A 27,355-nucleotide genomic window follows, 5' to 3' on the forward strand; every position below is an offset into this window, starting at 1 on the left:
GTTAATGAAATAAATAAAAAAGCACAATTTATTTTTGTTATTTGTAAACTTAAGGTTCCCTTTACTAATATTAGGTTTCGATTTTCTCAAAAATAGAGAAAACCAGAAAGGGGGAAAATACTTTTTTCACAGCACTGTATAAAGGTTTATTCAATGCAATTCATGCAACTGTTGCACTTTTGTTGCACTATATTCGGGGCGTGTCTATCTAGCTCCTACGATGTCGCAACGTACCCTATAACTTTCATACGTACGCTTTGAAACAACGACAGCATCAAAAGGCTGAAGTGTGGAAAGAAATAGCTTGCAAATCAATCTGTTGCTGACCGCTGTGGAAATATTGACATCAGGTATGTTAATTAAAGTATATTTAATGCAGCCAACCAGTAAACGACACCTGAGATTGTTGTTTTGACGTGATTACTGAAGAGCCAGGAGACCGAGAAGCAAAACGTCGTTAGCCAGCAATGTCAATGGCAGCTACTGGTAACGAAGCTAGCTAGCTAAATGGCTGACTTTCTACGACATTTTGTTGTCGATAAATATAAACAAACTGTCCTGATACAATGTTTTATTTTAAGGCTTGTGCTTATATTATTGTTTGTAATTAGAATTTAGCGAGTGAACGTTAGCTAGCTCGCTTACTGTTTCGTATAATCACCATTCGATTGAGTTGCGCTTGATTGGGGGAGAGGGCCTTCGTTAGCCAAATTGGCTGGCTAGCTAGGATAGTTCGACATCAAGTTACGTTACATGTCTGGCTATAATGACAACGCCCCCTTCAACGAGCCGAATCATGGTTTGGGAGCATTATGTTACACTACCCAAATATCTAGTTTGGTAGATTTGACTAACTCAAATTGCCAATGACATATGTTGTAGCCTGAAATTAGCTACCTACTGTAGCTTTCTGGTTACACTTTGTCCTCTCACAAGTAGCTAACGTTACTGTCATGTTGAATCCATTGCGTAGGTAGCCTGATGTAACTGGGTAATTGTTAACTCGTTTGCGATTACGATAATGTTTGATCACATTAGACAGAGCTGTTAAATATTTCCCGGTAGTTAGCCGTAATAGTTTCTAGTTACTGGTGGCGGGGTGATTTTGGCCTAGATCTATTTACAGTAGTCGTGTGTTTAGGTTAAGCAACTGTCGCTAGCTAGCTAAGTAAATCTGAACGATTTGAGACTCAGAATAGAGGTTTGAACTCAGGAAGCCCATAACTGAGCTGCACTTGGTCAGAACACAATTATGGTTAGGGACAGATCGACATTTACTGTGGGGGAGGGTTGTCAAAGAAAAAAAATCCTTTGGGGTGGGTTGTGTATTTAATTTTTGGGGGGCACAGGGTAGGGTATTTAGTTTCCCCCCTGGTTTACATTCGCTCCTCTGCTCATTTTCCCAATAAACAATGTCTCAACTTTTTGATATTACCCTAATAAAGTTCAGAAACATTTGGTATGGCGTGGCAATTAGTATGCTTTAGCTAATGCAGGCCTATGATATGAAGGCAGTGCGCCCCGGTGCTCCAACTGACTCCACTTGAGGTGAGGAAGACTGTTTCTTGCCTACTAGAGTTACTTCTATAATCTAACAATATAATGTTTATCTTTATACAAAATATTATGTTTCAAAATTAACAAATGATCCTCAATGTTTATATGCCGGTATTTATGCACGGACCGGTTTGGGTTTTTAACTTTACCTTCTATAACAGTATTTGAATGTTTGGTTTGTTAAATATGATACGCCATGTGTAACTAACTTCCATTTGTATATTTTACTCGCTACTTGAGTCATATCTCTCTCTCTCGCTACAAAGTACTGTGTCAGAGGAAACGTAGCTAGCTAATACAGCCTGATAACAGTACTGGTGGAGGCTTAAATCAGCATGTTTGTGCAAAATGATCTTTTAAGTCAGAGAGAGGAATAGGCCAAGCATGAATATGTTGCCTATATGAATAAAGAGATTTAATGTAGTCAAAGATTATAGGGTCCCCTAGGAAACACTTTGGTTCCTACTAGAGGTCGACCGATTATGATTTTTCAACGCAGATTATTGGAGGACCAAAAAAGCCGATACCGATTAATCTGCCATTTTTAAAAAATATATATTTTTTTTTTATAAAGAAAATTGTAATAATGACAATTACAACAATACTGAATGAACACTTATTTTAACTTAATACAATACATCAATAAAATCTATTTAGCCTCAAGTAAATAATGAAACATGTTCAATTTGGTTTAAATAATAAGTGTTGGTGAAGAGAGAAAAAGTGCAATATGTGCTATGTAAGAAAGCTAACGTTTGAGTTCCTTGCTCAGAACATGAGAACATATGAAAGCTGGTGGTTCCTTTTTAACATGAGTTTTCAATATTCCCAGGTAAGAAGTTTTAGGTGGTAGTTATTATAGGACTATTTCCCTCTATACCATTTGTATTTCATTAACCTTTGACTATTGGATGTTCTTATAGGCACTTTAGTATTGCCAATGTAACTGCATAGCTTCCGTCCCTCTCCTCGTTCCTCCCTGGGCTCGAACCAGCAACACAACGACAATTAGCGCGCGCTAACTAGCTGGCCATTTCATTTCGGTTACGCCGACCTCATCTCGGTAGTTGATAGGCTTGAAGTCATAAAAAGCGCAATGCTTGACGCACAACGAAGAGCTGCTGGCAAAATGCACGAAAGTGCTGTTTGAATAAATGTTTACGTGCCTGCTTCTGCCTACCACCGCTCAGTCAGATACTTAGATACTTGTATGCTCAGTCAGATATGCAACGCAGGACACGCTAGATAAACTAGTAATATCATCAACCATGTGTAATTAACTAGTGATTATGATTGATTGTTTTTTAGAAGTTTAATGCTAGCTAGAAACTTACCTTGGCATACTGCATTCGTGTAACAGGCAGTCTCCTTGTGGAGTGCAACGAGAGAGAGCCAGGTCGTTATTGCGTTAACTGTAAGGTTGCAAGATTGGATCCCCCGAGCTGACAAGGTGAAAATCTGTCGTTCTTGCCTAGTTAAATAAAGGTATATAAAAAATTTAAAAATCTGCAAATTGGCGCCCAAAAATACAGATTTTCGATTGTTATGAAAACTTGATATCGGCCCCAATTTAATCGGTCATTCCGATTAATTGGTCGACCTCTAGTTCCTACCCTGTCACAATAGCAAACCACACTCTATTCAAAGTGCCCACTGTTATTTATATTATAATAAACATTCTATTTCAATGTTTCCAGAAGTCCACCCAAGTGTTTTGCTCTAAATCAAATCATATTTATTTTATATAGCCCTTCGTACATCAGCTGATATCTCAAAGTGCTGTACAGAAACCCAGCCTAAAACCCCAAACAGCAAGCAATGCAGGTGTAGAAGCACGGTGGCTAGGAAAAACTCCCTAGAAAGGCCAAAACCTAGGAAGAAACCTAGAGAGGAACCAGGCTATGTGGGGTGGCCAGTCCTCTTCTGGCTGTGCCGGGTGGAGATTATAACAGAACATGGCCAAGATGTTCAAATGTTCATAAATGACCAGCATGGTCGAATAATAATAAGGCAGAACAGTTGAAACTGGAGCAGCAGCACGGTCAGGTGGACTGGGGACAGCAAGGAGTCATCATGTCAGGTAGTCCTGGGGCATGGTCCTAGGGCTCAGGTCCTCCGAAAGAGAGAAGTAGAGAATTAGAGAACGCACACTTAGATTCACACAGGACACCGAATAGGACAGGAGAAGTACTCCAGATATAACAAACTGACCCTAACCCCCCCCCCCCCGACGCATAAATACTGGAGGCTGAGACCAAAGGGGTCAGGAGACACTGTGGCCCCATCTGAGGACACCCCTGGACAGGGCCAAACAGGAAGGATATAACCCCACCCACTTTGCCAAAGCACAGCCCCCACACCACTAGAGGGATATCTTCAACCACCAACTTACCATCCTGAGACCAGGCTGAGTATAGCCCACAAAGATCTCCGCCATGGCACAACCCAAGGGGGGGGCGCCAACCCAGACAGGATGACCACATCAGTGAATCAACCCACTCAGGTGACGCACCCCTTCCAGGGACGGCATGAGAGAGCCCCAGTAAGCCAGTGACTCAGCCCCTGTAATAGGGTTAGAGGCAGAGAATCCCAGTGGAAAGAGGGGAACCGGCCAGGCAGAGACAGCAAGGGCGGTTCGTTGCTCCAGAGCCTTTCCGTTCACCTTCCCACTCCTGGGCCAGACTACACTCAATCATATGACCCACTGAAGAGATGAGTCTTCAGTAAAGACTTAAAGGTTGAGACCGAGTTTGCGTCTCTGACATGGGTAGGCAGACCGTTCCATAAAAATGGAGCTCTATAGGAGAAAGCCCTGTCTCCAGCTGTTTGCTTAGAAATTCTAGGGACAATTAGGAGGCCTGCGTCTTGTGACCGTAGCGTACGTGTAGGTATGTACGGCAGGACCAAATCAGAGAGGTAGGTAGGAGCAAGACCATGTAATGCTTTGTAGGTTAGCAGTAAAACCTTGAAATCAGCCCTTGCTTTGACAGGAAGCCAGTGTAGAGAGGCTAGCACTGGAGTAATATGATCACATTTTTTGGTTCTAGTCAGGAGGACAAACCATTCACAGAGACAAACTGATATCTTTCCGACAGATAAGATCTAAACCAGGCCAGAACTTGTCCGTGTAGATCAATCTCTCCAAAAGAATGTGGTGATCGATGGTATCAAAAGCAGCACTAAGGTCTAGGAGCACGAGGACAGATGCAGAGCCTCGGTCCGATGCCATTAAAATGTCATTTACCACCTTCACAACTGTCGTCTCAGTGCTATGATGGGGTCTAAAACCAGACTGAAGCATTAAAATCGCAATTGCAACATTTGGTTAAAAATAAGGCCTAGTATTTTTTTCACATATTGTGGAAATGATCTCAAATGAGTGCAAGAAATGCAGAAATTGATGCAAATGCATGAAATTATTTTAGGTTGAAGTTGAATTGAACGGTATAAAACAATACGAATGGAGAAAGACCCATTGAAAAAATGTAGAATATGTGTTGCTACCCCTTAAGCAAATGTAGAACTTTTATTAATCAAAAACATAGAATACCGTAAAAAAATACCATGTTATTTTGCCCATTTCGCCTAGCAGAAGCCGTAGCCATCTGACATAAATAAATGCATCTCCATGTCAGAGCATGCCACCAGCATATCTCACTGCATGGCCAAAAGTATATGGACACCCAAATTAGTGGATTTGGTTATTGCAGCCACACCTGTTGCTGCAGTGTATAAAATTGAGCACACAGTAATGCAATCTCCATAGACAAACATTGGCAATAGAATGGCCCATCCTAAAGAGCTCAGTGACGTTAAACGTGGCACCCGTCATAGGATGCTACCTTTCCAACAAGTCAGTTTGTCAACATTTCTACCCTGCTTGAACTGCCCCGGTCAACTTAGACTACTGCGCCACTCGGGAGCCCATAAGGCACTGCATTTCAGTTCTAGAGCCATTAATACAGACCCTGGTTCGATTCCAGGCTGTATCACAACCGGCCATGATTAGAGTCCCATAGGGTGGCAAACAATTGGCCCAGCGTGTTCCGGGTTAGGTTTTGGCTGGGGTGGACCGTCATTGTAAATAAGAACTTGTAATTCACTGACTTGCCTAGTTAAATAAACTAAGTGCTGTTAATATGAAGTGGAAATGTCTAGGAGCAACAACGGCTCAGCTGCAAATTGGTAGGCCACACAAGCTCACAGAACAGGACCGCAGAGTGCTGTAGCGCATAAACATAATCTGTCCTCTGTTGCAACACTCACTACATAGTTCTGTATACAACGTAAGTGCAATAACTGTTCGTTGGGAGCTTCATGAAATGAGTTTCCATGGCCAAGCAGCTGAAAACAAGCCTAAGAACATGTGAAATTCCAAACGTCTGCTGGTGTGGTGTAAAGCTTGCCGCCATTGGACTGTAGCAGTGGAGACAAGTTCTCTGGAGTCCGACGGCCGAATCTGGGCAGGGCGGATGCCAGGAGAACGCTACCTGCCCCAACTATGAAGTTTGGAGGAGGAATAATGGTCTGGGCTATTTTTCATGGTTCGGGGTAGGCCCCTTAGTTCCAGTGAACGGAAATTTTAATGCTACAGCATACAATGACGATATAGACTATTCTGTGCTTCCAACTTTGTGGCAACAGTTTGGAAAAGGCCCTTTTCTGTTTCAGCTTGACAATGCCCCATTTCACAAAGCGAGATCCATACAGAAATGGTTTGTCGAAATCAGTGTGGAAGAACCTGACTGGCCTGCACGGCCTCACTAATACTCTTGTGGCTGAATGGAAGCAAGTCCCCACAGTAATGTTAAACATTTTGTGGAAAGCCTTCCCAGAAGAGTGGAGGCTGTATAATATTCACATGAAAAATAATAAGTCCCTGACTCAGCAATCCCGGTCACTTAAAGTTGTGTATTTTATTTTTATTTTTAACTGAGAAATAAAATCAATCCAAACTGTGCAGCTGCCAATTTGAATGGAAAGAGACATCTGTTACAAAACAAATGTTTAATGACATTCGGAGATTGCCAACCTTTCGATACTGGGAAAGCCGACAAGGTAGGGAGGGCTGTATTTTCTGTTTGTGGAGTTGGACATAGTCTATTTATTAGAGGTCGACCGATTAATCGGAATGGCCGATTTAATTAGAGCCGATTTTTAAAGCTTTCATAACAATCGGAAATCGGTATTTTTGGGTGCCGATTTAAAATAAATAAATACAATTGCTAAAGTGGCAGTCGTTATCCACGTTTAATCATAATTGCGTTCCTACCCCAGTGCAGCTCAATGTAAATAACCGTGACTCTAGGGTCGGTATCTTTTTGGCAAAGCCCCCATACAAGACCTAATGAATGCAATGTAACTTAGGTTAATCAAAACAATTAATTCCTTGCATAAGTGGAGGAGGCTACATTTGTTCATTTTCAGACCCAGAGAGTTAACGTTAGCTATCTATTTGATCTACCAAACCATGTGATCCAGAATAGATGGGAAGTGACAATGTACTTTTGGTTCTGGTGACGCAGACACATGTTTCCAGTTCTACCATTCCAGGACATGTAGACTAGTTCAAGTTTCTAAATGAAAAAGGCTGTGTTTATTTCATGCTGTTACTGTACTAATCAACAGCGATGTCTAATGTCCATCTCATATCTGTTTTGTTTCAGGAAATTTTACTCCTGTGACAGGGTCCAACCAAATCCAGACAAGATGAACGTGTTCGATCGAAGTATAAATTTTGATTCCCTTTTTAAATTTTCCCAAATGTAAGTATCTTGGTTTACTGTTTCCACACAATGTCTGATAACCGTAAGGAGACTCACTGTCACAATGACTGTATCATCATCATCATCATCATATCATGAGTCATTCATTGAACAGAAGCAGTCTGTACTGGTCACAAACTGGTTGTGCTACAGACAGTGATGTGTTACCAAATTAGAATATGACTAGATAGGCCTAACTGATAAGGAGGACAGACATTTTTTGTTAGTGTATTTTCTGTAGAGCTAAACCTGTTCCTTGTACAATTAAAAACTCTCCCCTCTATCTTAGTTCCCACTCCACTCAGTCTACAAACCTAGCTATAATGGTGTAGGGTAGTGATGCATCAATTTATCTGTGTCAATATAGTTTTCTCTTGATGTCTTGCAACTTAATGAAGAAAAATAAAATCTATCCATCTATTCCTTATACAATACAGCTCCCACTCCACTCAGCTGCACCTGAAGAATGTCTACTCCAGCCTGGCCCTGTGCATGTTTGTGGCTGCAGCAGGAGCCTACGTCCACGTCGTCACCAGGCTCTTCCAGGTAAGCAGAGGCAGTGGGAACAAGTACATCCAAACTGAAGCACTTTTATTAGTGTGCTGTAATATTAAAGGGCCAATGCAGTGTATTTTTAAATTTTTTTATTTATCTCAATATCAGATAATTCCTGGGTAACAATTAATTACCTTACTGGGATTGTTTTCAATTAAAATAGCTCAAATCACAAATGGCTCAAATCAAATTTGATTTGTCACATGCTTTGTAAATAAAAGGTGTAGACTGGGAAATGCTTACCTACTGGTCCTTTTTCAACAATGTAGATTTAAAGATAAAAAATTGAAAAAGTGACGCATGGCTATATACAGGGAGTACCAGTATTGAGTCGATGTGCAGGGTTATGAGGTTGTTGAGGTAGCTATCAAATTTGATTGGTCACATGCAGATGTTATTGCTAGTTTAGCTAAATGCTTGTAAGGACTAGAAGCGAGGCAGCCCTCTATCGGCACCACCGTTTTCTATGTTAGTTATGTGCATATAGGTAGGGTTAAAGTAACTAGGCAACAGGATATATCATAGACAGTAGCAGCAGTGGGTAACCGTTTAATTGGCTGTTTAGCAGTCTATTGGCTTGGGGGTAGAATCTATCAAAAAGAAAAGAGAACCAAAGCACGCTTCATATAATGAATTAAAATGCCTTTATTTGTATAGCATGTTTTAATGGAACAAAGATTTAAATACTTTGACGTGTTTCGGTTGCATGGACTTCATCGGGTAGTACAAATATACATGTCGTCTTTTGAACAAACCATTTTCCAATCCACCCTGATTGAAGAGGGAGTGGTCACAGAACAGCTTATAGTGAAAATGAATTGGACAACAACTAGTAAACAACACTATACATTCATCATTGAAATAGATATACTATCAAAATGCACATCAAGGTCAGAAGTATTAGAACCACTAGAAAACAAAGTAATTCTAGCCTTGAGTGGGAGATTGAGAATGGGAGAGCCATACATTTATAGTACACTAGATGATGGCTAACATGGACCAACGCAGTCCAAACATAGCATAGGGCATTATGTCCACTAGATGATGGCTAACATGGACCAACGCAGTCCAAACATAGCATAGGGCATTATGTCCACTAGATGACAGCAAAGGGACCACTAAGACCCTACAGGAATTGTGAAAAATCCATGTCTTTCTTTTAAACCAGGGTACTTAGTGGGCTGTAGTTTGTAAATCTCCAAACTTTCCCTTTGGGTTAGCAGTCCCCTTCTAGTTTAGGCCTGAACATGATCAATACCCATAGCTTGTAGGGAGGGCAGGGTTGCCATGGTGTAAGTACTTGTAGCCCCTTGCCATGGTGTCTTTTTTTATTTTATTATTATAAAAATTAGGGGGTAGATTGGAAATGACGCAGACAATTACATTGATGGAAGTTACAATCTATGGGGTAGTCTTTGTTTCCTACCTGTGTGGCATACGTGTGTCCCTTTAAGCCAAGGTGGGGCGAAGTACGGGCCATATCCCGCCCGCCGGGCACTTCAATCCAACCTGCGAGACATTATTATAATGATGTTTTCTTTACCCCTTTTTCTCCCCAATTTTGTTGTATGTAATTGGCAGTTAGTCTTGTCCCTTTGCTGTTACTCCCATACGGACTTGGGAGAGCCGACGGTCGAGAACCACGTGTCCTCCGAAACACAACCCAGCCAAGCAGCACTGCTTCTTGACACAATGCCCGCTTAACCCGGAAGCCAGCCGCACCATTGTGTCTGAGGGAACACTGCACACCTGGCGACCGTGTCAGCGTGCATGCAGTATCTCTAGAGGCATAGCTAGCACTGTGATGCAATGCCTTAGACCACTGCGCCACTCGGGAGGCCCCGCGAGACATAAAAATATAAAAAAGATTATAATTGAGTTCCGATTTTTGGCCTAAAATGACTCATTCCATGATATCCAAACAACCTCCAATAGATGGCGTTGTAGCCTGGCAAGGTGCTCTGTATTTGGTCCTACAGTCAGAATTCAGAATGCGCTCAATCATCATAGCCACTTCATTGCTTGACGACTTTTGATGTGAAAAATGAGTGCTGGGAAAATGAGAAGTGGACTCTGAATGTTGTGTGTTTTTAAAGAAGAATGGACAGCAAAATACTTATGTCTGATATGCCAAGTTGGTGTTGCTATTTTTAAGAAATATAATCTCAATTGTATTTTTCAAGCAAGCATGCTAACTACGCTAGCCACCTGTCCTCTCAGGAAAAGGCAAGGAAGGCCTCAACTTGCCACAAACTTAAAAGCCCAACAAAATACGTTTACTAAACGGTGCTCTACTCAAGACTGTAACTAAGGCAAGCTACACAGTGTCACATAAAATCCCAAGCATAGCAAGCCTTTTGCTGAAGGGGAGTTTGTGACAGACTGTATGGTGGAGACTGCTGGTGTACTTTGTCCTGAGAGTAAAAGCCAATTCGAGACAATCACCAGGCGCATGGAAGTGATAGGTGAGGAGCTAATCTCCGAATTGAAGAAAGAAGCAGATGGCTTTGATTTTTTTTTTCTTCTGTAGCACTGGATGAGAGTACTGACATCCGAGACACTGCTCAACTTTACATTTTTGTCAGAGGAATAAATTAGAACTTCTTGCGTTGGACTCTGATGGGAACAACCAGGGGCTCTGACTTATATGACAGGGAGTCTGCCCACTTGGAAAAAAATTATCTACCGTGGAGCAAACTGACAAACGTAACAACGGATGGATCACTAAATCTAACGTGTAAAAACATTGTAATCTTTTTAGTAGGCCAAGACATAGGGCTTTCTTCTTTTACTAACTCGGAGGAATTTATATTTCTTATATTTCTTCACTGTACTTTTCATCAGGAAGATCTGTGTTAAAAAAAATGTTAAAGCTGGAAAATGTTGTCAAAGTGGGTGTAAAACTTGTCAACTTTAAACGGGTAAGGGGGCTTAACCATGGTCAGTTCGTTCAGCTGCTCAATGACACAGAGACAGCACCAGGACTTGTTGTATCATTCAAATGTGTGCTGGCTAAGCCTGGGGAAAGTATTTAGCTGTGTGTGGGAACTGAGGTGATATAGGTATGTTCCTTGATACGGTTGGTAAAAGTGATGACTTCTCCGAGTTGAAAGACAGACTGGCTGGGCGACTTTGCTTTCGTTGTGGACATGTTGGTGCATCTGGACAATCTAAATGTGAAACTGCAGGGAAATTGTGATTTGAGCATGAACTGTATTCCAATGTGGAAGTATTCAAGGCCAAACTTATGTTCTCAAGACAAATGAGCAGCCGGTCTCTCGCTCGTCTTCTGACACTGGCAGCAGTGCCTCACCCAGACATACAGTAACACTTTGATCGACCTGCATGCTGAGTTTTCCCGCCGCTTCTCAGACTTCACCAAGACTGAGCTGGAGCTTGTATCATGCCCCCTGTTTTTCGACACTGAGAAAGCACCACCCGACACACAATTGGAGCTCAACAACATCCAATGGGACAGTGCTTTGAAGGAGAAGTACAAAACGGCAACAATACACCAGTTCTATGACTCACTGAATGAAACACAGTTTCTAAACATTAAAAAGCACGTCCAAAGGATGCTTGTTTTATTTGTGTGTGTGTGTGTGAGCAAACGTTCTCAGTCATGAATTACAACAAATCCCGTCACAAAAAATGACCACTTGTCATCTCTTCTGAGAATCTCTACATCAAAGATGACACCACACTTTGCCCTTGCCAAGAGAGGTGACCAGACTCCTTGTTCACATTGACTTGAATAAGCGTGACTGGGGTAGGCAAGGATTATTTTTCATGTTGATGGTTATGTAGTGAGAATTATCCAGCAATGCACTTGGATACAGGTCCCCATACATCTGACAACGAACACTTATTCCGTCAGATTTGGCCTGAGGTGATTGGATAACTGTAAATATGGCTCGCAATTGAAATGAGAAATGTTCCTTAATCTGCTTTCAAAAACAGACCCTTCCAAATGAAACGGATGCTCTTACCATATGTTTCAGTCAAATTTTAGAGTAGTTTTTTTTACACCTGCTGTTACATTTTGCATGTCTCCAGTTGTTTATAATATCTGTTTTTAAGTTTGCATATTGTGACTAAGTTTGTACTTTACAAGGGTAGAGATGCAGGATCTGTGTGTTTTGACTGTCTGTGATGTTATAAATTATATCAATATTTTGAAATTTGTTCATAAAACAAGGGTAGAGAAGATATAAGGGTAGAATTGTTCTGCATATGTACACATAGAGTACACTAGTAGTTGCATGTTGGTGTGGAAATGAATAAAGGCTTCACATGTTTTGTCACGCACATAGTATGTGGCCCTTCACTTGGTTTCAAAAACTTAATGTGGCCCTTGAGCCAAAAGGTTTGCCCATCCCTGCGCTAAGCTGTCTTTTTGTCCGTCCAATGTAGAATACCTTGCACTGTGGACATTCCAATCTGTAGATGACATGAGTGGTTTTGCAGGTAAAGAAAGGCTTGACTTGATACTGCGTGCTAGTTGCATTCTCCTGGGTTTGTGTTCTAGCCAAATCTTTTGCGTTACCATTTTACAATTGTCATTTAGCAGGTGCCCTTATCCAGAACAACTTACTGGAGCAATTAGGGGTAAGTGCCTTGCTCAAGGGCACGTCGGCTCCAGATTCGAACCAGCAACCTTTAGGTTACTGGCCCAACACTCTTAACCACTAGGCTACCTGCTGTGAAGTTAGTTGTGGACTAATTTGTTATTCAGGGTAAGAGCTCTCTTAAAGCTTATGTCTGGTGGCTCTGGGAAGACTTTGTAGTAGCGTATCACTTTAATGATTCCACAATTATTTTTGGTTCTTTTAATGTTCTCTGCTTCAGTGCTACATTTTAGAACAAAGTACACTCTGGTGCTTCACAAGGAGCTCCCCTCTACAAAAAGTCCTCTCTGTCAAGATGTTCACTCCTTGTCCCTGCTTCTTACAGAACCTGACTGCTGTAACCTTGGTTCACGAAGCGAGACTCCCAATTCAGCGGATTTGACACTGGTCTGTTTACTGATTGCAAATTCTGCAGACTGTTTGGAATTCTCCATAAGGAATGTTCTCTCTTAGCCTTTTGGGGTAGAAACAGTCTGTTCAGGATCCTGTTGGTTCCAGACTTGGTGCAAGGGTACCGCTTGCCTTGCGGTAAGCAAAGAAGTGTATGGCTTGGGTGGCTGGAGTCTGGAGTTGACAATTTTTAGAGGCCTTTCTCTGACACTGCCAGGAAAAGAGGTCCTAGGTGGCAGGGAGCAAGGCCCCAGTGGTGTACTTGGCTGTACTCACCGTTAGAGATCTTCACAAGTCAAAAAAAACTTTTGCCACACTGAGTAGGCTCTATGATTGTAGCCTATTGCTGCTTTGATGACTTATGACTGGCCAATAGCAAGCTACATGTGCAACACTCTACTTGTGAAAAGGAAGAGCAGCAGCCTAAATGATAAAATGTTTCCCTACTGCAGCAGTCATGTTCAGATTAGTACTAGTCCTTCCAGCCAAGTCAGTTACAATTGCACATGCTCAAGACCGTAACAATCAGATCTGACTCAGACCTGTGACATTATTTAGAATTCTGGATCCGGACGCATTTAGTTCCTGGATCGGGTCTTGGGTACGTGCGGATCCGGAAAGACCTCTACTCACAACCCTCTAGTTGGTGGTGCAGCTGTATAACTTTTTGAGGATCTGAAAGCCCATGCCAAATCTTTTCAGCCCGCTGTGGGGGAAGAGGCACTATTATGCCCTCTAAACAACTGTGTGGGTGTTTGTGGACCATGTCAATTCCTTAGTGATGTGGACACAGAGGAACACGAAGCTCTTGACCCGTTCCACTACAGCCCCATCGATGTAGATGGGAGGGGCGAGCACGCCCCCCATTTCCTGTCGTCCATGATCTGCTCCTTTTTGTCTTAGTGAAGTTGAGGGAGAGTTCGTTGTCCTGGCACCACACTGCCAGGTCTCAGTCTCCCTATAGTCAGCGTAGTCGGTGATCAGTCCTACCATCATGTCGTCAGCAAGCTTAATGATAAAATATATATTTTATTATTGTTTTGATGTCCCAGTTTTAAACACACATTGTTGGAGATTTCTGAGCTCCCAGTTGTTTTGAATGCCGCATTTGCACACACCCCCTGAGTGGCCCCCATGTTGATGGTAAGCATGGCGGATGTGGTGTTTCCTTTCTTCACTGCCTGGGGGCAGCCCGTCAGGAAGTCCAGGATCCAGTTGCAGAGGGAGGTGTTCAGTCTAGGGGTGTCACCCCCCCCCAAAAAAAACATCTTGGTTGACCGAGAGCCATGTGCTCATTAGATATTTTACAATAGACACACCCTAGGTGTTTTAATAAAATCTGACGCTTTAAGTGCACTGTTTGATGAAATAATTAAGAGACACAAATGACACGAGGGAGCCAGAGGTCAAGATGACCAGAACCTCTTCCCGATCTGCTTCCTCCTGCTGGCCTATGCCGATTCTGCCGTTATGCTCCCGAAGTTGCCGGTAATGGGCAATTTACCATTTCTGACCATTTCTACCGATCTGCTTCCCAGTTCTAATTTTCATATTCACATTTTCGTGGAACAGTATTATTTTTATTCTATTGCTAACTAGGTAAAAAAAATAGGCTATATAAAGCCAACAACTAAGAAGAAACTATAAATAAATAAATATCCTACAAAGGATTGTTCTTCAATCGCATTCATCTCTCTGCAACGAACTTGAAACATTGTATGTCCTGCAGCTCCCCCAAGCAAACTTGCAACATTGTATCAACTATTCTGGACCCTCAGAGCTTCCCGCACCACTGGATCAGAGCATGACATATTTCCCCTTCACAACATGCTCAGTTATCTAAATGTAGATTCCTTGGTTAATTTTTCAAATAGCATACATTTGGCAATAGTTTATTTCTCAATGGATGTAAAAACAGGCTTTGTTTACTTGTGGAGCTTGAAAGTATCTCTTCACCTCGAACAACTCTTTAGTGGTGGTGAGTTTCAAGACAATCAGAAATGCTGTCAGACATCCCCAAATGGACACATGTATACATATGCTCGCAGGCAAAGTAGCCTAGGCCTAGTTCTTTCTGTGTAATCGGGTACACGTCTTTACGCAACATAGACAGGAACGCTCCCAAAATACTCAAATGGAATGAAAGCAACTAAAACTTGTTTCTCACAAGTGTAGCATAGGTTGTGAGCTCTACAAACATCTTGTCCACTCTGACAATGAGAAACGACTAGTAATAACCTATTTAATGCATTAACAGAAATTATCGTCACCAAACAAACACGGAGATTAGAAATGAAGGTTAAATGTACTACTGGTTATGTATGAAATAAATTGATAAACATTAACAATCAGAGGCAAACAATCAGAGGCACTTAAACTTAAATTGATTTCACACAATGCCAATGCATGTCTTAAGATAATGAATGATGGGGAGACCGGCGACAGAATTGCCATGAAATAAGTTATTTGATCTAACTTAACCATTGATTGCCCTAGTTCAGTGCTGAGGAAAATACCCTTGCGGCACAGGTGCCTTACAATGCCAATGCATGTGAGCCTCAAAGCATTTCATGGCTATAGACATGAGTGCTACGGGGTGACAGTCATTTAGGCTGATGACCCTGGCGTTCTTGGAGACGGGGACTATTCACGTCCTGGTGTTCCGTCTGGCCCCTCGGCCTTGCAAAAGTTTACTTGTTTAAAGATCTTACTCACATTGGCTAGGGAGAACGAGATCACACAGTCACCTGGAACAGATGGTGCTCTCATGGCTCGTGTTGCTTGCTTAGAAGCGAGCATGGGAGGCATTTAGTTCATCAGGTAGGCTTGTGTCGCTGGGCAATTTCCCTTTGTAATCAGTGATTGTTTGCAAGCCCTGCCACGTCTGTCGAGAGTCAGAGCTGGCGTAGTAGGATTCAATCTTAGTCCTGTATTGACGCTTTGCCTGCTTGATGGCTCGTCGCAGGTCATATCGGGATTTCTTATAAGCATGCGGATTAGTCTCCTGCTCCTTGAAAGTGGCAGCTTTAGTTCAGTGTGGATGTTGTCTGTACTCCATGGTTTCTGGTTGGGATATGGTCACTGTGGGGAGGATGTCGTCGTTGCACTTATTAATGTAAATATTGATGACAACTCTCTTGGTAAATAGAATGGTATGCAGCTTATCGTTAGGTATTCTAACTTTGGTGAGCAAAAACGTTAGACTTACTTATTAGAGATTGGGTGTGTCTTAACAAAAGGCTAAGCTGTGTTTTGCAACATTGCACTTGTGATTTCATGAATATAAATATTTTTAGTAATATTATTTGACTGGGGCGCTATGCTATTCAGCGGTTGCTGATGACAATTATCCCGCTTAAGGGATGGGTAGCGTCAAGAAGTTAACAGCTGGTGGCGCAATCTCATCGTCTTACCCGAATCTGCCATCCAGTCTTGACGATGCATTAAAAAACAGCGATGTACACTGCCAGTCAAAAGTTTGGACACCTACTCATTCAAGGGTTTCTTCATTTTGACTATTGTCTACATTGTCAACTCCCTAGATGAGGCTGGTGTAACCGATGTGAAATGGCTAGCTAGTTAGCGGGGTGCGCGCTAATAGCGTTTCAAACGTCACTTGCTCTGAGACTTGGAGTGTTTGTTCCCCTTGCTCTGCATGGGTAACTCTGCTTCGAGGGTGGTTGTTGTGTTCCTGGTTCGAGCCCAGGGAGGAGAGGGACGGAAGCTATACTGTTACACTGGCAATACTAAAGTGCCTATAAGAACATCCAATAGTCAAAGGTATATGAAATACTAATCGTATAGAGAGAAATAGTCCTATAATTCCTATAATAACTACAACCTAAAACTTCTTACCTGGGAATATTGAAGACTCATGTTAAATGGAACCACCGGGTTTCATATGTTCTGAGCAAGGAACTTAAACATTAGCTTTCTTACATGGTACATATTGCACCTTTACTTCTCCAACACTTTTTTTTCATTATATAAACCAAATTGAACATGTTTCATTATTTATTTGAGGCTAAATTGATTTTATTGAAGTATTATATTAAGTTAAAAGTGTTCATTCTGTATTGTTGTAATTGTCATTATTACAAATACATTTTTTAAAAAATCGGCCAAGTAATCTGTATCGGCTTTTTTTGGGTCCTCCAATAATCGCTACCGGCGTTGAAAAATCATAATCGGTCGACCTCTGTATATCCATGTCCTCGTTGAGCCGTGACTCTGATAAACAGGATATTACAGTTTCAGGTCCTGTTGATTGGATAGTCTCGAACGGAGCTCATCCAGTTTGTTTTCCAGTGATTGCATGTTTGTCAATAGAACAGAGGGCAATGGGCTGTCTATTTGCTTGCCAAGGTAGTTTCTTCAGTGTGCCGGCTCACCTGCCTCGCTTTCATCGCTGCTTCCTCTTTCGAGACCCGGTGATTTTGGCCTGGGAGTAAAATCTAAATGTTTTGTCACATGCGTTGAATATAACAGGTGTAGGTAGACCTTAGCGTGAAATGCTGACATGCAAGCCCTTAACTGACAATGCAAATTTGCTAAAGCAAAAAACACAATAAAATAACAATAACGAGTCTGTGCGGTGGTACAGGTTAGTCGAGGTAATATGTACGGGGGGGGGTTCAATGTGATGATGCATAGGATTAAAGTGATTATGCAGCAAAGTTTTTTTTTTAAAGGGGGTCAATGCAAATAGTCAGGGTAGCCATTTGTTTGACTGTTTAGCAGTCTTTTGGCTTGGGGGTAGAAGCTGTTAAGGAGCCATTTGGACCTAGACTTGGCACTCCGGTACTGCTTGCCGTGCGGCTGCAGAGAGAACATTTTTTGATTTTGGAGGCTAGAGTCTTTTGGGTCTTTTGACCCGTAAAAAAAAATAAATTAGGGCCTTCCTTTGACTACCTGGTGTAGAGGTCCTGGATGGCAGGAAGCTTGGCCCCAGTGATGTACTGGGCTGTACGCACTACCCTTTGTAATGCCTTGAGGTCAGATGCCGAGCAATTGCCATACCAGGCAATGATGCAACCAGGATGCTGTTGATGGTGCAGCTGTAGAACTTTTTGATGACCCGTGCCAAATCTTTTTATTCTTCTGAGGGGGAATAGGCATTGTCGTGCCCTCTTCATGACTGTCTTGGTGTGTTTGGATCACGGTAGTTAGTGATGTGAACACCAAGGAACTTGAAGCTCTCGATCTGGGGGGGGGGGTAGATTTCACAAAAAGTGTCCACATAACATATGATTGGTAATGCTTTGAAGGTTTATCATTTAACTGAATGACAATTGCCATTGATGTTATTACATTTTAACTGTTGCTGTGTGTTTTGTGTCCATTAGGGTGGGATGTTGACCATGCTGGGCTCCCTGGCCATGATGGCTTGGCTGGCTATGACTCCGCACAGCCCTCTGACTGAGAAGAAGAGACTGGCCATCCTCTCTGGTTTTGCCTTCTTCACAGGTAACCACATCTGCCCTATAGCTCTGTCAGAAAAGGGCCTACACAGTGTGTGCACTCATTCAATCACCCTCATGCATTTAAAAGCATTGGATTGGTGCAAACATGGCTGGAGGGAGTTTTCACCATAGAGATCCTATTAAATTACGAAAGGGACTATTTCATAAACCCTCACCTCCAGAATGGGGTGAAATTGGCAGCCGTAAATGCAGTAAAGAGGTCAATCGAACTTGTCCACAACAATGGAATTGCCATGGAAAGTCTTGGTGGAAAGATCCTGAGTCACCCCATTGCTCCCTAGCAAAATTAGGTTACATTTTAGGCTATTGTTTAAATGTGTATTAATAATCAGGAGTATGGTGCTTGTATGAACGGGAGTTAGCATTTAGTAGTCGCTTCTTATAAACCTGAAAAGGGACAACTTCTGTGTTCCGTTGACTCTTTTACCGCATCTTATAATGGTCATGGAGAAATCCAAACCAGTCTAATTGGAATGAATGGCAGTCTAGGCATATTCCTTTTTTTGTTATGAACCTTTTATTTATTTTTAAAGGAACACAGACAATAACAAAAAGCAGCCGGAATGGTCATGCAGTAGGTAAATACAATTAGAATAGACCACATGGCCTATACATCCATACACTGTTACATCAATAAGGGATCAGAGCTTTTACCTGGTCAGCTGGTCATGTTTTGTACACTCAATGTATATTGCCCACCCGTGCTGCATCAACCTACACTCCAGCCCCTCCTGGTGACCACCCCAACTCATCCAACCTGATCTCCATGACATTAAATACTGTAATCAAGCAATTGTGATAAAATCAGCAGGGTACACTTTTTTGCACATGAGTAACAAGTAAAGAAAATGATAATGAACAGGTAATCTTTTGGGAAATAAAGTTGCTACAGTAGTTCTTCAATAACCAGCTGTCAATTGTTTTTGTCAAACCTGACAGTTATACAGTCTTTACTGTAATGACATAAGTGGTGAATTATCATTAAAACCTCTACGGGATCGGTGTCCCTAACCCGGGACGGTTGTTGCTAACGTGCACTAATGTGACAGACATGTCTTATATGGGCAGAAAGCTTAAATTCTTGTTAATCTAACTGCAGTGTCCAATTTACAGTAGCTATTACAGAAAAAAAGACCATGCTTTTGTTTGAGTAGAGTGCACAACAACAACACTTCATGGTAACTGGTTTGATACATTCACCTCTGAAGCTAAGTAATGTACTTACATTCAGTAATCTTGCTCTGATTTGTCATCCTTAGGGTCCCAGAGATAAATATATAGCATAGTTTGATAAAAATCCATTTTTATAATCAAATGTAGGAACTGGGGTCTACAGTTTGACTCTCTTGCTCCCCACCCACCCTGCCTGGCCATCTAGATGTGTATAAGTTAATGAGCTATCATGTATGACATTCCTGGGAGTGTGTAAATGTATTTTTATATTACCATAGCATTTTTGTATGTTCCATCTAGTTATCTACTTGAAAATGTATCAATTGACCAATTTGGCACATTTGGGCAAACTCCAGGCAGGCTTGATACAAAATATTGTGCAGTAATGTAATTCTTCAGTGGATCAGTGTAAAATGTTGTGCACACTGCTGGCATCTGGTGGCCAAAATCTGAATTACACTTCGACTCCTGTCTGAAAGTATGGCCTTTCTCTTGTATTTCAAAGATGATGAAATAAAAATAATAGAAAATGCATGTTTTGTTTGTTTGTAGTGAAAGTATGCACACAACTGTAAACTTATCTTTTACCTAACACTGGGAAAGCTGCCTGCGCAAAATCCCACCATTGCATCCCAACTGTATCAATATTAGGTTACCTGTCTGAGTTAACTTGAATAACTTTAACCTGTTAACTTTCAAGGATTTGAATAGAACATAGTGTCAGCTGTGGTCACAATAAAATCCACTGACAGTCAAGGAATAGCTAATCAGCCTGTACATTATACGCCTTTAACAATAGTCCAGACCGACTCGTGTCCATCTTCCTGTACTAGCCAGCTCTCTTCGTTGCTGTTTAACTCACTCCAGGCAAGTATTGATGTAGTATGTGAACTAATCAGTCTTTCTGAACAGTCAGTTAGTAATCCCACCAGAGAAGTGTCCTTTTATCCATGCCAAACTTGGTGCAAAACCACACCAAAGGAAAAATCTAGCAACATTAAAAGCTGCGCTGACTGGTCAGTTCGGTTGTTCCCTGTGACGAAGTAAAGGTTTGCCTTGCATTTTCCCGGATTTTTGATATGATGTAGCTTTTTATTTGAGTGATTGCAGCCAGACCAGAGAGCCTCGACGTCATGTATAGTTGCATTGTTTTTAGAGGTAGGTAAGCTGTGAATTATCACTAGCTTACAACGCCGATTTTTGCCGAAGCTGTCTAGTTGTGTGCGCCGTCTAGCGTTAGCTTAGTGTGGTTAACTGTTTACGAAGGGACTATTGAGGTACTTAGCAACATGACATTTGTGCTGGTTTACAACTAAAAGATGCTGCATAGCTAGCTCTAGCTGAATGTGCAAAGCAAGCACCCTTGATTCCGTATTACTGACAATCATATAATTTTAGCCATCTACAGTTGCGTACCTTTCGTTTAGCTCATTTCAGACGAGGCCGCGAAACTGCTCGTCTCCCATGGTTCGCGGCATGGCAGGCATGGGCATTCTCAAAACTCCCTGTTCGCGGGGATTCCCTCTAGCGTTCTTCCTCTCTCACACGCATTTACTTTGTCAAATTGAATGTCCAAACTCTGACCGATCAGTGCGGCTTTGAATGTTACTAGGTTACCCGTGGGCGTGGTTTTGCACCAAGTTTGGAGTGGATAAAAAGGACGCCCCAGAGAACAAGTCTACATGATGGCCAGCATTCAAACTATCCAGCGGCACAGAAATACCCACTGTTGGATTCTGGGGGAAACTTTGAACATTGTTATACTCAGAAGTTTAGGAACATTAGTTACAGAAGAGACCTGAGGGGTGCCATAATGAAGCTTGGGAGGGGCTGAGTGCAGGGAACACGATTGCATGTTCTCCCATTATCAGTGGAAGTACAGATAAGAGGAGAAACCGTTGAAGGCTCATATCACTTAGCTCCCTGCTTAGCAATAATGATGCAATGTTTAGCAATTAGGAGACTCCCACCCAAAGTGGGGTGTGAATACTACCACGGGGGAAGCCATGTCTGTGTCTGAATTACAGCTGTATCGACCCTTAGAGAAGCTTAACCAAGTTGAATTCTTCGTAGTGTCAGTGAGTTATTTACTCTGAAAATTAGAACCTAACATTGCTAATCCTCATCAACCGCGCCCCGCAAATTGAGAGAATCCTCCTCCTTTGGACTGGAAAGTTATAATTTCTGCGCCATGTTTGAGTGTGACAGCAGAAATGCTTGGAATCTGCTTTTCTGAGACCAGTCCCTTGTCTTAAAGGCCAGATGCATGGTGTAGTTGCATTGGTGAAGTTACTGTAGTCTGCCCGGCCAGAGTGGGAGCATTCTCCCTAGCCGCCTTCAGAATGCAGTGTCGGTCAGTGAATCTGCGCACCAATAAAATCAAGGTTTGGGATCCGGCTGAGTTGCCAATGTGCCTGCCTATGCAAAGAGCTCTCATAACTTCCATTTCGGTATCAGTCAGCTCTGGAAACCATTCTGGAAGTTCTCTTGATGAAAGAGTGCATTCTGGCCCTATTCTCACATATTTCTGTTGCATGCCCTCATAGCAAGCCATTTTCTCCTCCATCGTCCAATTCTGGTTTGGCCCTGAATCGACTTCTCCTTACATTTGTCAAGTCTATTGTCCAGCTTTGCACTCAGCTCAAAGTTTTTTTTCATTTATTTTTATTTTTAACATCAGTAATGCACTTGGAAATGTAATCCTGAATAAAATCCAACTTTTTTTGTACTCCACTAAACTCTGAGGCGATGAACTCTTGTTGGTTTACAATAGCTTCATCTAACATGGTAGCTAGAGCTTTGTTGTCAGGAGATGTCTTCTTTGATTTAGCTCGTAAAGCGTGGCGTGTTATTGTAAGTTACTAAATACTGTTACAGGTTAGCTGTGTTAAATCAACTGAAATGCTTCTGAAAAAGCAGCCATATTTCTGTCACATGACTCCCATTAGTTAGAGGCATAATCCTGATTTGACATGAGCAGGAAAATTTAAGTGAGGCATGTGATATCAGGAAATGTATAATAGAATTGTCAACCTAAAAATTTTGTCATAATTATAAATACAGCTTATTAAGGTTTTTAGAAATTCTGTATAAATATCCTCTATGTAAACAGACAAATGTCTCCATTTTTAGTTTTCTTGGAAAGCTGTGAGTGCTATTATATGATACAATATCACTGATTTCAGCCAGTGTGTGGCTGTAGATTGACTTGTTTGAATGGAATGTTTTTATATTGGCAGTTAATTTCATAAATATTTTTCAAATTATTTATTTAAGTGGATGGCTAGCTAGTGAACAAACATTAAAAATCATTCTTCAAACTCATTGTGTAAAATAATCTTATCACAATGGCTGACCTTTTATTCCATCATAAGAAGGTTCATGTCTGTTCTAATTCTATGTTTTCCCCCATATTCCCATGAGGGGAGGGTACGAGTACACATTTTCAAAGAAAGGCTGCATTGGAATGCTACCTATGTATTTTTAGCTATTGAAGTAGCCATGAGCTGATGTTTTCCTCTTCATTTCAGGTGTTGGTTTGGGCCCAACCATGGATTATGTCATCTCTATTAACCCAAGGTAAGATGACAGTAATCATGTGTATAGTAGCTAGTTTCTTTCAATGAGGGGTTTCTCCTGAGGTGACTGAATGAGCCTCATCTCTCTGCTCCTACAACCAGCATCATTGTGACAGCTTTCCTGGGGACCTCAATCATCTTTTTGTGCTTCACGCTGAGTGCCCTCTACGCCCAGCGCAGGAGCTACCTCTTCCTTGGAGGTAAAGTGCTGAACTTTCTTATTCATGCGTAACGGACCAAATAATGAAAGACTAGCACTGTAGTTTTGAGTTCCACGAAGTGGGTGTGGAAGTGGTGACATTATTTTTTGCTATCTATAAATAAGTATAAACCACCTGGTACCAACAACCTGTATGGTAAATTGCTGAGGTTGGTGGTGGAATGCATTGTGACTCCTGTTTGTCACATCTTAAATGTAAGCCTAGAAGATTGTGTGTGTGTGTGCCCTCAGACATGGAAGCAAAGGTCATTTCGCTACCCAAGAATAGCAGAGCACCCACCACTTTAATGATTTAAACAGCCAACCAATCAGCCTGTTACAAGTGCTTAGCAAACTTTTGGGGGAAAACTGACCTTGAATAAAGCCTGTGTATGCACGCCGACAACTCAACAGTATACACATTGGCTGCCACAGTAAAATAATTAACATCCTTAACAAAATCAAATCAAAAATTATTTGCCACATGCGACAAATACAACAGGTGTAGTAGACCTTACAGTGAAATGCTTACTTACAAGCCCTTAACCAACAATGCTTTTAGAATATTTAAGAGAGAGGTATATCTATATTTCCATGTCTAACAATTGTATTTATCGACATTTATAATGAGTATTTCTGTAAAATGATGTGGCTCTCTGCAATATCACCGGATGTTTTTGGAACTAGTGAACGTAACGCGCCAATGTATACTGAGATTTATTTATATAAATATGAACTTTATCAAACAAAACATACATGTATTGTGTAACATGAAGTCCTATGAGTGTCATCTGATGAAGATCATCAAAGGTTAGGGATTCATTTTCTCTCTTTGTGCTTTTTGTGGCTCCTTTCTTTGGCTGGAAAAATGGCTGAATTTTTCTGAGTTTGTGCTGACCTAACATAATCATTTGTGGTGCTTTCGCTGTAAAGCCTATTTGAAATCAGACACTGTGGTGGGATGAGGAATTTTAATTATTAGATTTCTGTTTTAAATTTGGTGCCCTGCACTTTCACTGGTTGTTGTCATAACGATCCCGTTCACGGGATTGCAGCACTAAGAAGTTAACTACATGGAACTCTGCCACTGCAGGTATTTTTTTTAAATGTAACCTTTATTTAACTAGCTAAGTCGGTTAAGAACAAATTCTTACTTGCTATGACTACCTACCCTGGCCAAACCCGGATGCCGCTGGGCCAATTGAGTGCCGCCCTATGGGACTCCCGATCACGGCCGGTTGTGATAAAGCCTGGATTCGAAACAGGGTGTCTGTAATGACTCCTCTAGCACTGAGACGCAGTGGCTTAGACTACTGTGCCACTCGGGAGCCCAAGCTAGCAATAAGAACAGATTTAAAAGAACACCTTACTGCAGAAAGGGGACTGTGAAGAGATGGTCATTTTATATATCTTGTTTTGTAATTTGCACTTATGTATTAGACCTAGATATTGTGTGTATGTACTGATATGTAGGCTGTGTGTGATGCTTTTTTTTAATGTATGTATTGCGGTCCTTGACTAATAATGTTCTGTATTGTTTCATGTGGACCCCAGGAAGAGTGAAGGGGATCCTAATGAATACCAAAGTGTTCTGTGCTGCTTACCAGATATTGTGTAATGTAAAGGAACTGAAACTATAGAAAGTAAACTCACACACCTTGAAGTGCTACCAGGTGCATAGAGAAAAAAGTGTACTCATTACCAGTGTGCTGGAGTTTTCCTTTTTTTATTAAGGAACTGAAACTTACCACTCTGGATTTAGTGAGACTGTGCTCACTAAATAAATGTTACCAAATGCACATACCCTTAATAAAGAAGTTTCCAACTTTCTATTCTGTTCATTTATCGCAAAAAATATTTCTGTCTTTCAGGTACTCTAATGTCCGGACTGTCCATCCTGCTCCTGGTCTCTTTCCTCAACATGTTCCTGGGGTCTGTCATGTTGTTTACGGTAAAGAGGAAAATAACAATATTGGGTTATGTTTGCTTTGTTTTGATCCATTATTATTGCTAAACAATGCTACTCTTCATGGACTTAGCTATTAGTTACAGTATGACTTGTGCGCTGGTTGTCATTTTTACCAAGCATTTCTCTCTGTGTGTGTGTGTCTAGGCTCACATGTACCTCGGTCTGGTCATCATGTGTGGATTTGTGCTGTTTGACACTCAACTCATCATTGAGAAGGCTGAGATGGGAGACAAAGACTACATCTGGTAAGGGACACACACTCTCTCTGGGCCTGGTGATGAGGGTGAGTGGTTAGATGTTGAAACACATTTTTTTGCCATTGTCATCTGGAAATTAGTCTGTCAGCCCGTGACTGTAAATGAAAATGTTTCATTGGTACCACTCCTAAAGTTAGGAGCACAACATAACATTTTGGAGCACCAGAAAAAAGGATAAACATTTTTGTTGTTGTTGAGATATAGCCTTATATTGGGCATATATGATTTTGACTTTAAGCACATGTTGTGCAATAGAAACTAACTAGGTAACCCTGTAAATAGATTTGTTAATTTATAAAAAGCTAAAATGTTGATGTAAATACCCGTCACTGAAAATAGTTATTTCTGGAGTATTAGATTTCTACATAGTTATGGCCCTATAAAATGTATTTTATTTTTGTTAACATAATTTCCCATTTTTGTTTTGCCCAAATTCCGTTTCATCCGTTTAGTGTTCACTTAAAAAAAAAAAATTTGAACATCCAGTTTCAAGTCCAAAACAATACTTAAACCACATCAGGAGACTGCTTTTCTAAGATGTATATAAAAAAAATGTGTAGTTACCCTTTAATTCAGTGCACACCATGCACCTATAGCAATAGACTGTTTGGTTAAAAGTGTTTCTGTAGCGTGCGTACGCGCGCAGAGCTTGCAAAACAAATGCCCAATGGATTGATGCAAGGAAGCATATCTTTCTGCCAGGTAGGCATAGGCTACTTTGTACTTAACATTTAATTGAGAAGGTTTTTGAGAAAGCCTTTCCATCTACCAGAAGGCAGTTGCCGTTAGCGATGCTAATGATTACACAAAGTGGTAGACATGCGCACGAACGGTACCGCGTGCGCACACAGAAGGGACATTCCTGTGCTTTGCATCTTCAGAAGGTTGCAGGAAATCCGAATCCCTGATCCGTTCTGTTCATGTCTCATGATATACCTGGGCAAATTGAGTGAATCTTTCAAAATGTTTGGGCTAGAAACAATCTGTTTTGATGTGGCCTAGTATTGGTGCAACCATATTCGCTAACGAATCTGTTGGCTTTTTTCTCTCTAAGGCACCCAGAAACAACAGTACAGTGACACTTAATCATTACAACAATTATCTGGTTGTTTTTTTCTAGGCGCACTGATGCTCCCAAAGAGAAATTCCAGGTCGCACAAGAAAATATTAAGGAGCATGTTTATGGTTGCGCTTTAGGTTGAGAAGAAAAGATTGCACACAGAAAAACATACAATACAATTGGTATGCACTTGGTAATTGGGGCTCTTTTACAATGAGCTTATGAAGTGTTTTGTAAGATATATGATAACTTCTCTTTTCACTCTGAAGGCACTCTGTGGATCTCTTCTTGGACTTTGTGACCATCTTCAGGAAGCTCATGGTTATTCTGGCCATGAATGAGAAGGTACCATATTGACAGTGTATTGCTATTTATATAGCATACCGACTATAATACACTACCACTATCTCTCATACACGTTGCTATGTTTTGAACCATAGAAAAACATGAACCTAGGACCAGAAAGCATTCTAAATACAAGATGTGCAATAAACCAGCATATTGTACATTGTAGAAATGTTGCACTTTGCACTGCTAGGCTAATAATGGTTTAATGTCAGTCAGGTGAAGTGTTCTCTTTATTTAGCAGGACAACAAGAAGAAGGAGAAGAAGTAAATGAAGATATGTGACTTGGAATTGCTTCAGGAGTGCTTCTGGTGCATTCACATAACTGCTTAATTATTCTAATTATTTAGACCATATTTGATTTTGTACTTTGATATAGTGTCTTAATTGTTAGG

At 41.2% G+C, this 27,355-nt stretch overlaps 1 protein-coding gene across 2 annotated transcripts; it reads left to right on the forward strand.

The window, feature by feature from the left end:
- The first annotated feature begins 259 nt into the window (after nucleotides 1-259).
- tegt (testis enhanced gene transcript (BAX inhibitor 1)) lies at nucleotides 260-27,335 on the forward strand. Of its 2 annotated transcripts, none has more exons than XM_029683082.2 (10): nucleotides 260-350; nucleotides 7,224-7,322; nucleotides 7,760-7,868; nucleotides 18,241-18,361; nucleotides 23,082-23,130; nucleotides 23,232-23,329; nucleotides 25,200-25,279; nucleotides 25,442-25,542; nucleotides 26,884-26,959; nucleotides 27,201-27,335. In XM_029683082.2, exons 2-10 carry the CDS (start codon nucleotides 7,267-7,269, stop codon nucleotides 27,228-27,230), a joined length of 720 nt encoding a protein of 239 aa, XP_029538942.1. In that variant the 5' UTR covers nucleotides 260-350; nucleotides 7,224-7,266; the 3' UTR covers nucleotides 27,231-27,335. The 2 variants fall into 2 exon arrangements, with proteins under 2 accessions (XP_029538942.1, XP_029538943.1); XM_029683083.2 differs by having other exon boundaries at nucleotides 27,204-27,318.
- The last annotated feature ends 20 nt before the right edge of the window (nucleotides 27,336-27,355 follow it).

This window comes from Oncorhynchus nerka, linkage group LG15 (genome assembly GCF_034236695.1).
Source record: "Oncorhynchus nerka isolate Pitt River linkage group LG15, Oner_Uvic_2.0, whole genome shotgun sequence".
NCBI lineage: Eukaryota > Metazoa > Chordata > Actinopteri > Salmoniformes > Salmonidae > Oncorhynchus > Oncorhynchus nerka.

Bases quoted from the DNA above. Each gene is read 5' to 3' on its own strand.
- tegt (XM_029683082.2), top strand. From the start codon at position 7,267: ATGAACGTGTTCGATCGAAGTATAAATTTTGATTCCCTTTTTAAATTT. The intron at 23,131-23,231 runs GTAAGATGACAG...TCCTACAACCAG, and splicing joins GTCATCTCTATTAACCCAAG to CATCATTGTGACAGCTTTCC. The intron at 25,280-25,441 runs GTAAAGAGGAAA...GTGTGTGTCTAG, and splicing joins GGTCTGTCATGTTGTTTACG to GCTCACATGTACCTCGGTCT.